Below are 12,358 nucleotides of genomic sequence, written 5' to 3'. Positions count from 1 at the left end.
TGAGCTTTTATCTCACAGCTAATGATAATTTGTTGGTACATTGATCAATGTTGTGAATTTCATGGGGGTTACTAAACATGTGGATCTTAAAAATGCAACCAAAATAAGAGGGGTACCAATCAAGATACAAGCTACAACATCTCACAAAATAAGAGCAACTTCCAAGAGAAGGAGCAACTCAATGTCTCCTAACTAAAGAAATTTTGCAAGATCACGCAAGATCATAGTTTTCAAACTACAGAAGATTTACAGGTCTACAGATAGCACATTACAGCCAGACAAGCACATTAACATTATACAACAATTCGACCAATGACAAATTTTGTAAATCAGGGACATTCTGATTGGGAGTCGTAAAAATCACTTGGGCAAGGAGACATGACCTCCTGCTCTAGCAATTGTAGAACTTGTTCCATTGGTGGTCGTTCATCAGGGTCTGCATCCGTACACCTAGCAGCTACTTCCAAAATTGCTTCTACAGTTTCTACATCTGCGTCCCTGCACCGTTTGTCTACTATGTCTTCTACTCTATTTTCCCTTACCAATACATTCATCTGAAAGGTTTTCGATATAAATCAGAGCAGAATAATATGATTCAAAGCATAACAAAGAATTGCTAATAAAATTTATGTTGCGTTCGGAGGACAGTGGTGTGAGCATGAAGACATAATGGAATGGACGTACCCAGCCAACAACGTTTAAGCCTTGCTTTACAAATGTAGGATCAGTAGGTCTCCTTCCAGTTACAAGCTCCAACAAGAGAACTCCAAAGCTATAAACATCAGACTTCTCGGTCACCATTCCACTTTGCAGATACTCTGCCCAAAAGCAAATAATGCCAAAATGTTAGTACCAGTTACAAACAACATAGATACTCTGTTCCTTGTGACCTGTATGTAGTGTTGGCTGAAGTACTGTCAGAAACTGATTTAATTTTGCAGGAGATGAGAAAATAGCATATTGCCACATAATTATCCAGACTAATTTATACAACATTCAAGTAAGCTATGCCATCTGGATCGACCTAACTCTTGGTAAATGTTTTCCACGTTACTTCTACGAGATAATTTAACTAACATGAATTTGAAAATTGAAAATTCTATAGAAGACATACATGAAATTCCACATTATTTAATGGGTAACTGAACCAAGGTGTTAATCAACCACAGTAAATTGTTTACTCATAAAAAGGATTATAGGTAAATGGTTATGATATAGAAATCTTAAAATCCAAGAGATGTCTTTTGTCTTGTGAAGTATTAGTACAATAGCCTAATGAAATTGGCATTTATAATTTAAATGAATTATCTAAATCAGGGAATAAAAATACATTGGGAAGTATTAGTACAATAGCCAAATGAAATTGGCATTTATAATTTAAATGAATTATTTAAATTAGGGAATAAAAATACACTTAAGTGATATTTAGGGGTACTAAATTGTAGTATGTAATTTTAAAGAAAAAATTAGTATTATAAAAAGTTTCATAAAAACACAGAATTTACAATAAAAATTCTGGAAAATTACAAAAACTCTAAAATTAGGGTTCTTGTGTTCTTGGAGATCAAATGCCTTCTGCTGATGTTATTGGTGTCGGATTGTGGAGTTCGAGTACTCAAACCGGAGCTCTCAATCTGTACTACACTATTCTGTGGTCCGTTTCCTTTTCGGTTATTTCATATTTTAATATTTTAGTCACAAGAAATTTTCCAAAACCCTAATAACAAGACCTCACAACCAGAAATTTTCAGGGTTGTGGTAAACATGAGTATATGTGGCTAGCTGATTCAAATTCAAATTGACTACATAAAAGGACTTTAAACATAACTGAACAATAATAACATTTTGCTAATGTACAGTCGAATGTTCATTCTTGTTAAGTACTCAGTAGCCTAATATATAAAAGTAACATTTAAGAACCATTATACATACCTGGGGCCAAATACCCAAAAGTGCCAGCAACCACAGGAGTAGTATGAGAACTATCATCCACTAAAAGTTTGGCAAGGCCAAAGTCTGAAACACGGGGATCTAGATTTTCATCAAGGAGTATGTTACTTGACTTAATGTCACGATGGATTATTCTTGGACAACAATCATGGTGCAAGTAAGCCAAGCCTCGAGCAGAACCAAGGGCTATACGCAAACGAGCATTCCAATTCAAGGATCGATCTTCACCATGTTCTAACAAAAATAACAGGATTTTTGGGGTTATTATTGAAAAAAGCCAAGGTAATGCAACATTGATTTACACATGGCAGTGTATTAGAATCTTAAGAGAGACGCGGTCAGAAGAAAAATTATCCAAGTATATCACTAAATGCATTATATAATACTCCATCACAAAACGTTCACCGAACTGTTAACCTCGATTATTATATGAATAAGTGATACCATAATCACCTTGACACTAAGAAAATATATGTAATCCTTGGTTTTTAAATTAAACTATATTTGTTCCAAGACTATATGAGGCAAAAAATTCAATTATTATTAAGCTTCTTCTAATCTATAAAACTAATGTTGGGTCTGGACTTTAAGGTTAAAGAAACACCAAAATTGGGTCATTAAAATTTTCATAAAATCTTCTGTGAAGAATTGAACAAACAAATAAAATAATTCTGAAATTTGTGAAGCATACCATGCAAAATTTCATCTAAGCTCCCCATTGCCATGTAGTCATAGATAAGAAGCTTTGCACTAGGGAGCCTGCAGTAACCTCTAAGATTCACTAGATTTATGTGTTTAACACTACCTAAGATCTCCAATTCCCTCTCAAAAACACGGTCACAGCCCTCCCGGCTTCGATCTATTTTTTTAACAGCAAATACCCCACAATCATTCATGACCATCCGATAGACAGTGCCATATCCTCCTGAGCCGACAATATCTTCTTCTGTAAGGGATTCAATTTTCTCTATAATCTCACAAGAAGGATATGGAAGATCACCATGGAAGGTTATAAGCTTGGTGCCTAGAAAATCACCAGACTTAGTATCAAACGATGTTTTACGAGGTAAAGAGTAAGCTGGTATATAGATGGTTTGATATACCTGTCTCCTTGCGAGATTGTTTATAAACCTCTTTGTATTTCTTGGCATCCCTCTCCTTCTTAGATTGCAATCGAACCCAGAAAAAAATAGCAAGCACAAGAAGAATAGCAACACACACTGTAGACACTGCTCCAATGAGAGCTCCTTTGACATAGTGAGATGGTCTCTTATTAGGAACTGCATATGCTCAGGTTCAAAGAACACAAAATAAGCAATTAGAAAATCGTACCTTGGTTGCAACAGGTCAAGTGATTGCATAGTGTTAGACAATAAAACTATAATTATCCTCCTCTACCGGTATTAACATGAATAGAGATACACAAGATACCTGCAGCAACTTCATCACTCTCGGCATGTGGCAATATCACAGGAAAACCCAGTGAAGTGTGACATGGCTTGTTTACTTGTCTCCCACAAAGATCTAGATTACCAATAAACCTAGGCATAAGCAAAACCTCCTTTAAGATAAGCTTGAGAAATCGAAAGCAAAAACTGCTTTGATAAAGGTGTCACGACATCCATATGTCATCCACATGGCGGTACCTTAATTGTTTCGCAACTAGCATTTAAACTACTACCATAATTCCCCACAACAAAAAAGGTAAATAAATGAAATTGTTGATGTTTAATTCAGGTCTAGGGCTTACGACGTGTTTCTGAACTTGCTCAGGACTCCAACATCTGGAATTTCACCCGAAAAGAAGTTTGTAGATAGATTCCTGAAATTGATTGCATTATTATGCACTACATAAGTAACACAAATCTGTTTCAACTAAAAACAAAAATCTTGACTTACAGATTTCGAAGACGTGTGAGACGACCAAGAGATGAAGGTATTGCACCATTAAGTGAATTGCTTGATAAGTCTCTATAAAAACATATCAAAGAGAAATTAATATCCTGGAGTGGAGTGGGAATGCAAGGAAAAAGGTTGTACAAAAAATAGAGTTTATGCTGAATAACATTAATTGACAAAATAACTTACAAAATCGTAAGGGATGAAAGGTTCCCAAGATCTGTAGGAATGCTTCCTTGCAGATAATTACCCCTCAAATACCTAATCATTAAATGTAACAAATTACTTGTCTTTCTCTTTAAATCATTATGCACCTATGTAATCAGAATATAAGGCAACTTAAGGGCAAGAATAGAGTTATGTGATTATACTCACAGAGCTCGAAGTTCAGAACATTTAGCAATTTCCTTCGGAATGAGACCGTGTAAGCTGTTTTGGTGAAGTGCCCTGCTCAAGTCAAGATAGAAATTCAACACAAGTACACTTGGCTATGGAACAATACAGTAACTAATGTGGTAGACTTACAGCCTCTGAAGTCTAGTTAATCGAGCAACGACAGGGGAAATAAATCCTCCAAGCTGCATATAAGGTAAGTTTCTGTAGAACCCAAATCACATTTTTAGAACCTCAAAACACATTGCATATACAGTTATTAAAATTCATATATGTACCAGAATCAAGACACATACATGCTGCGAACTGTTTGGCTGTTGGGATAACAAGAAATACCAGTCCACCCACAAGGAGATTCATCAGTATCTTTCCAGTTGCTTAAAAGATTGTTACTATCATTCAATGTACTTTTCAAATCCAACAATGTGATACCTATACAATCAAAGATCAAATTTTTAAACTTCAAAACATAAAAAGATGGAATCTTGAGAAGGTACTTTTCAAATCCAACAATGTGACACCTATACAATCAAAGATCAAATCTTTAAACTGTAAAACAGAAAAAGATCAAATCTTGAGAAGTAAAAACATCAAAATGGGACATAAATACACAAAAATGTGTAAGTACCATCTTGTGTAAGAGCAAGAGAAGAAATGGTGAAAAGGGCTGCTCCAAGAACTGCTGAAAAGAGCCAAATCTGATTGACCATCTTCATTTCTTGAAAGAAAAGAGCAATCTTTACAACAAACTAGCTATTTAGGGTTGTTATTAGAGTCTGTACTTTGCAAATCTTGAAGTAAAGTAGATAAAAAATGGAGCTTTAAAATTTCAAAGTAGGATTTATAATGGTGGGGTTTTAGAGTAGGTTGAATTGGTGACAAACAATTAAAGAAATGCAAGTTTGAAATGAGAAAATTAGAGGAAATGAGGGGAGTTCTTTTTGGTTTGGTCAGGTTGTTTAATGGAGTTTATTAAGTTGAATAATGATGTGTTGAGTAGTTCTAGTAAAGTAGTTCAATAAAGAAGGTATCGAGAGTTGTGCACAAATTGTATTAGCCGTTTCCCGGTGTAATTCAAAATGGCGTTTTTCTCCAACACCCCCACTCTCGTCAATTTTTACACGTTTGTACTCGCTGTATGGCTCTTTTTTTACTCGCGAGCACTTGTATTACTTTTAGTTGTAGATATTTTATTTCATTTAAATAAATTCTTATTTTATAAATTATAATATAAAAAAGAAAGTCAAAAGAGACCGAAGACCATCTCCAATTAATACTCTCTCTTAAATTTTTTAATCCAACAATTGATTTTACTCTTAATCCAACAATTAGGCACATACTAAATACAAATTTTTATAATTTTAGCTTGTTTTGATTGGCTAATATTTCTTAATAATAGTAGACTCCTCCATTTAAAATAAATACATTAATCAAACGACTCCAAATTTTATAAGTTTTAGTGTTTAGCATAAGTATTTATGGGTACACACTAGACAAACTCTTGATATAAAGATGGAAATGTCAGAAAGTTGCTTGAAAAATACTAATATGTTGAAATCAATAATATTGTTTCATATTTGGAGGCCGAAATTTTATTTTGAAGATTGACTAATGAAAGATCGGGAAAATTACTTTATTTTTAGAGTAAAAATGCGGTGACAGCAAATTCGAGAGTATCATTAAAAATGCTTTAATTTTACTTATCGGAAGTAACATTTGTTTAAAAAATAAATTACTTGCAATTTTAAAATAGTTATATATTGCAAAATATATAATTAACGGACCAAACCCTTATTTATTTTTCAATAAAAATAAATTTTAAATATGTACCATCCAAATTTTGTGATAATTAATTTTTTTTAAAACTCTTACCGCAATTGTGACGGCCTCAACCCTGGGTCAGAGTTAACGTCACTAAACACAACAAATCACAACATAAACTACAAGATTATTATTATTACACTAATACGACCCCGAACCAAGATTCGATCCAGGTTCAGGTATGATTTAAATTACTCATTATTACAAACCATTATTTAAAAAGTCTGACACACTAAACTTATTCAGCAACTCATCAGACCGCACATGGTCTGATACAAACTAGCTCAAAGGAGTTTGGAAGGAACTGAAACTCTGCCCCGACTCCAACGAAAGAGTCTCCTAGACATCTGCAATATATATATATAACAGGTTGCAAGGATGAACATATAATCGCTTAGCAGTACCAACATATGAATATCAAGATAAAAACTAGTAAAGTAAACTAGTTATAGGAAAAAAGATCTATAAATCACATGAAATCCATAATTTGTAAATTATTTCGAACAATAGTAAGTAAAAGAAAACCGATGTAACTGGATATCACTGACTAGCATGCTCTTAATAAAACAACGTAGTTGTGTGCTGTATAAGTACCAGAGTCCAATTTTAGCATGATATTCACATTTGTTATTCAACTGTTCAATCACTTATTTCCTTACAAGGAATCTCAAAGCCAAATCAGATACGTAGCGGATATGTGAATACAACTGATCAGGCTATCAACACTAGACTGCTCCAACTTCCATCCCATACACCTGTTCCGGAACTCGGAGACCCGCTAGGTCTTTAACCTGCTGGACTAATCGGTTATGTAATGCTCGCAACCGAGTTAGACTCTTACGCAACCTCACTTAGGTCACTCTGGCTCATATGTATCCCATATCTGATCGTTTTATTCAGTTTTCAAAATACTTGTACCTATCCCCTTTTAAATCATTCATTTAACAGTACACGTAAAACCGGGGGAAATCGAAGTGAAACAGAGGGAGAAGAAAGAAAGAGAGGGAAGTGAAGATAGATAGAGATGAGAGATCGAGAGATTTTTTAGAGAGAGACGAGAGATTTCAGAGAGAGTGAGACGGAGGTGAAGAAGGGGGGTGTTTTATTTATTATTATTTTTTTCTATAACTCTCAGCCATGGCACGTAGCAAAAGGAGATGCAAACTGTTAACACGTGTCCTGCTATCTCAGTTTGTTCTGACAATTCGCAAATTATCGAACCGAGTTGCGGGTAAAATAAACCCGAAAAATTACCGAAACAATTTTAAAATTTTATAAATATCCCGAAATTAATAAAACATAAATTTCGTAATTTTTAAATCATTTTTGAAACGCAACTTATACCAACATTTAACGATTAAATGAAACAACGCGCGGGTGAATTTAATCCCAAAAATTTCCAAAATAATTTTAAAATTCTCAAAATATTAAAAACTTAATAATATATGAATTTCATAATTTTTGAAGAATTATGGAATTAGATACTGATTTTACAAATAAATGCAATCAAAAATCATTTAAAGATAAATAATTAATGAAATATTGATTTCTAAATTTTATAAAATCTCAAAAATAATTATTGAAATTATAAAATCATAAAAATAATTTTAGAGACAATCAAAATATTTATGCAAATAAATTTTTAATAAATCCACGTTTAAAAGTGAAAATAAATCAATACCACTCAATAATCAATTACGCAAACAAACCCTGTACATCAATAATCACATAAATAATAACAAACAACACACATATGACAAAATCTATATATACATATATATATATATTATTTATTTAATAATTTAATAAATACACATTTAAATAATACGAAAATATACGAGCCGTTATAACAATTCCAAGGGTGCCATCTTATTAAAATTAAAACTCCAAGGGTGCTATTTAGCAAACTTTTGGCACATCTATATATTATAAATTGCTGGATAACCTTTTCATAAGACTTGGTATCCATATTTTGGTTCGGATATGATTTTTAACTTTAATTTGACCCAGTGGACTATCCATTTTTAGGTTTGGTATCCATATTAGGTTTATAAAATATCCATGTACTTATTATGATCCATTTTAATTATTATGATTCATTTTAATTATAAAACTTTATAATACAATTTTAAATATGAATTGTATTATTTATGGTAAGTTTCTTTTTTGAAAACCACTTATGGTAAGTTTTTAATACAAATTTGAAGTAAAGTTTAAATTTTAACAGATCTGTTTATAGAAATAATCTCATAAAATATATAACATAAAAATAATATATGTGATGAATGTAGTTTTTAAATAAATTTATCGTAATATGTAGATGTAATACACTTATTATATAGATAATTTAATCTTTCATAATCATGTTATTCAATTTAAATTATAAATTTATTTTATTAAATAATTTTTGAAATCCCCGTGCAAAGCAGGGTTATAAACTAGTTTTATAAGTGTTTGAAACTTTCTCTACATATTTTAATGTTAATTAACAAAGCAAAATTCAAAAAGTCGGCATTGCAGAGCAGAGCAAATGAAGTCGCGTGAGCTCTACGACTGGGGGATGTTGTGTTTGTTGGTGGGGTATGGTGGGATGGATGGATATAGAAGGCTGCACTGCACGAGTTGGACTGATTGATTTGGGAATCCAGCTGAGGCCTGAGCTGTGCTGCTCTGAGAGAGAGAGAGAGAGAGAGAGAGAGAGAGAGAGAGAGAGAGGAGAATCTCTCATTCTCTCCTCACTTTTCTTGTTTCTTCTTCGGACACCCTTCGTTTTGGGCCGCTGTTATTGGGCCAACATCCCACAACATTGTTGCTTTGGATTTTGTATACATTAACTAGATCTCTGCTCCGATCCACTAAACGTGAAGCTTATTATAAAAAAAGTTAAAGGCTTTTTTGTTACTGCAATATATTTGTACATTTTTTATTATTGTTTTTGCCAATTTACAAAACAAATTGTAAAAATGTAACTTGAGTTATTCTTTTTTAAAAATTGATTTCTCTTTTTATTAGCTGAATAATAGTTTTACATATATTGTGAAGAAGGTGGTGGAGATAAATAAATTGTATATTGCTAATTATCGAAGAATTAAATAATAAATATCACAATTAGGTGGTATAATTTGGTTGTTATTGTGATTTTTTAACATATAAACAAAGGCAAAAACTTTCCTAAAATATGATTTTTGTAATATTTTATGTTAAGGATATTAGTAATTTAATTTTAAAGCTAATTTTATGATAATATCAATTCTTAACAATTCGATAATTACTTTAAGACTTCGGTTATTTTTCAGAAAAAGCCATGCAACTATGCACTTTTTGGGTAATCTACGTCAGCTTTCCGATGGAGTAGATTCCGATGAATGAAAGGTCAAAAGAAAGAAGACAAATAATACGGCCGATCCACAGAGATGGTTACAAAATGTACATTTTTAGATCGAAAGGCTTTTTGTTTTGTTTTGTTTGTTATTGCACTTGAATCGCTTTCATTGTCCGATTCATAACACACACTACAAGTCTACAAGTCTAACATATGAACACCTACATTAATTCTTTTTCTGGTTGGCATTTTTGCTGATAATCCTATGAAATTAAATTCTCGCAAGTGCGCGGTTGTTTAGCACAATTTTGCTAATCTCATCTTGCTCTAACACGGCACGTATTCAAAACACATATTATATTTAGTGTATTAAATTTCTAAAATTTGTGAATACGGGATATTCAATATTCGCATTCTGTATTTTAAAAAAATGAAAAATACGCATATTCAATATGTGCATTTATTAAAACAAATAAAATTGTATAAGATATATATATTTTCGTAATGCGTATTCAATATACATATTTTTTTATCGTAGATAAGCCGCAGCCACTACCATTCAGGTCCGCATTGGATAAAACCTACGGTTTCACGTAATAGCCTCCGAATCACGTAAACCAAGATAAACCGCATTTAAGCGACAGCCTCCGGCTCAAGATACATAATCATAAATTCTTCTCACGTGGAATTTGAATTTGTGACCAAGAGGATAATTATTCTCTCTTTGATCTATTAAGCCAACCCTTGCGGACTTCAACATACACATATTCACGGCATGTCCAGCATATATTTTGGACCGTACTTTTCGCAGATGAGTATTTTTTATTTTCAAGAGAAAATTGGGTATTTTGATACAATACCCTACTTAAATTATATTTTTTTAACTTTCTTGTGTAACACTATTATTTGTCATTATGTATTTAATTTATGAAAATAAAAGTTAAACAATAATGTTATTTTTACTATTTTCCAGAAATCAATAAAGAGAATCCTATTGAATCACTAATCTGTTTGCTCAGGCGTTCAACCGGTCCTAAAAATAACCAGTTTTACTAATTAATGTCCAAATTAATTGTTATTAAATATTTTCCTGATTTGATTTTTAAAATTTGATTAATTTTTACATATTTTCTTAAACTAATATATCAAGCTTACTAAATTAAATATTATGAATTTTTATGAATATATCAAATTAATATTTCAATTAGTCATTTTAATTAATTAATAATTATCCGATTAATCATTTTAAGGTGTATTTATCAAATATTGTGAATTTCCCTCTGTTATTTGAGTAATCACTTTTGTAAAACTATTTGAATAGCTAACTGTTTTATATTTCGCTGTAATTACTCTAATTATGCATGATCCTTTTATTCTTGTTCCTATAATTTCTGGCGGATGTTGTCATCAATTATTAAAGGGAAAATAATGATATAATTCGAACAAAACTTTGTGTGAGAAGCTCGAAGTTAGAGCTTGGCTCGACTCAACACGAGTTTATGTAACCGATGAATTTGAACAGAAATTTCAAACTTGTTAGTTAAATAGGCTAAATAAGTATATTTCGAATTTGATTAAAGTTTATTGGTCAGCTCGAACTCATTTAGTAAATACCGATTTGGCTCTAACTCAATTTACATCCAATTTTGTAATATTTCATTTTTATGAATTGTCTCTTATAAATTATAATTATTTTCATGAGAAATATGTGCTTTCATTTCTATTACATGAGCTGAGTAAATATGTACCGAACTCGATTAAACGTCGGCTCCAACTCATTTAACAAACACCAACTTGACCCAACTCCAATTACATCCAACTTGCACGGCACAAACAATTTCCAAAAACTTGCGAATCTAGTTTCCTACTCATTTTTGTCACATACTAATATAGTCAAAACGCATTTATGAAAATGATCAACGCTACAACTGCTGTCATCAATAATGTGAAAGCAATCTCACCGCCCTGGTATGTTGAGTTCCCACTTCCCCCACACCTTATCAGAATATCAGCTTATCCTCCTATCCTCCCTGTGGCGTGGGTGGAGCTTTAATAATTAAAATAGTACTATAATTATTTTAATTTACTGGAGGTAAGTGGTAAAATGAGATTCGCCTAAATAAAGAACTTACGCGACTATGCGAGTTAGCTAAGGAAACTTTTCTTCAAATATGTTTGCAGATTAAATTTAAATATTATTTACTTTTTATTATATAATTTTTAATTATTTTGTTTTTTTTAATACATATATACCTGATTCTAAATATGGCATGTTTCATTTTTTTATTATTTTTTTTATGAGATAATTTCATGAATTTTATTCCTTAAAGATTAATTTTCGGACAGAAGTTTAAAATAAAATATATTAATTTATCAGATGCACAAATATGAATATTAAATGAATACTTTAACCAAGATACAGTAATTATTATCGTAAATAATAATGTGACATCGATTATGATTTATGTTCATCGCACTTAAGCCACTGTTGCATTGCGAAACAAGGTAGCGTGGGAGTCGGGTCAAACATGAGATTGAAAAATGATTTACTCTCTCTAATCATTTACATGTCCCCATCAAATGATACGCTAGCGAGGCTGTACTTCATAATTCTTTCTTACGCTGAGAAAACGAAAAGAGTAATAATACTCCCTCCATTTTTGCATGTCGAGCAAGTTTAATGGTTAATGTAAAACGATTACGGCAATGGTTGAATTATGGCTAGCGAGAAAAATGTAAATTTCATCAAGTAATATCATGTAAAAGAGTCTCCAATTATAATTTTGAAATAGATGTTAGTATGTTTGACCAATCTAAGAAATAAGGTAAACGTGTCAACGAATGGACAATTTTGTTCGCCTACATTTTAATAAATTCGAGAGAGAAACTTAGATTAGATAAAATAAGTACACGATAATTATTTAAAAAATGGCCAACTTTCTGATGATTATCTTGATGCTGCTTGATCGCTTG

General features: G+C 31.9%; 1 protein-coding gene across 1 annotated transcript; it reads right to left on the bottom strand.

Annotated features, from left to right (window-relative positions):
• Positions 1-47: 47 nt before the first annotated feature.
• Positions 48-5,100, bottom strand: LOC141717700 (LRR receptor-like serine/threonine-protein kinase FEI 2). The gene is made up of 13 exons (XM_074519875.1): positions 4,871-5,100; positions 4,539-4,674; positions 4,375-4,446; positions 4,225-4,296; positions 4,039-4,110; positions 3,850-3,921; positions 3,701-3,772; positions 3,382-3,491; positions 3,054-3,230; positions 2,642-2,974; positions 1,933-2,184; positions 685-818; positions 48-554 (listed from the first exon to the last, which is right to left on the bottom strand). Exons 1-13 carry the CDS (start codon positions 4,956-4,958, stop codon positions 330-332), a joined length of 1,815 nt encoding a protein of 604 aa, XP_074375976.1. The 5' UTR covers positions 4,959-5,100; the 3' UTR covers positions 48-329.
• Positions 5,101-12,358: the final 7,258 nt, after the last annotated feature.

Source organism: Apium graveolens, chromosome 4, assembly GCF_009905375.1.
Source record: "Apium graveolens cultivar Ventura chromosome 4, ASM990537v1, whole genome shotgun sequence".
Lineage (NCBI taxonomy): Eukaryota > Viridiplantae > Streptophyta > Magnoliopsida > Apiales > Apiaceae > Apium > Apium graveolens.
The sequence above is the reverse complement of the archived record's forward strand: the minus strand, read 5'-3'. Positions and strand labels throughout refer to the sequence as shown.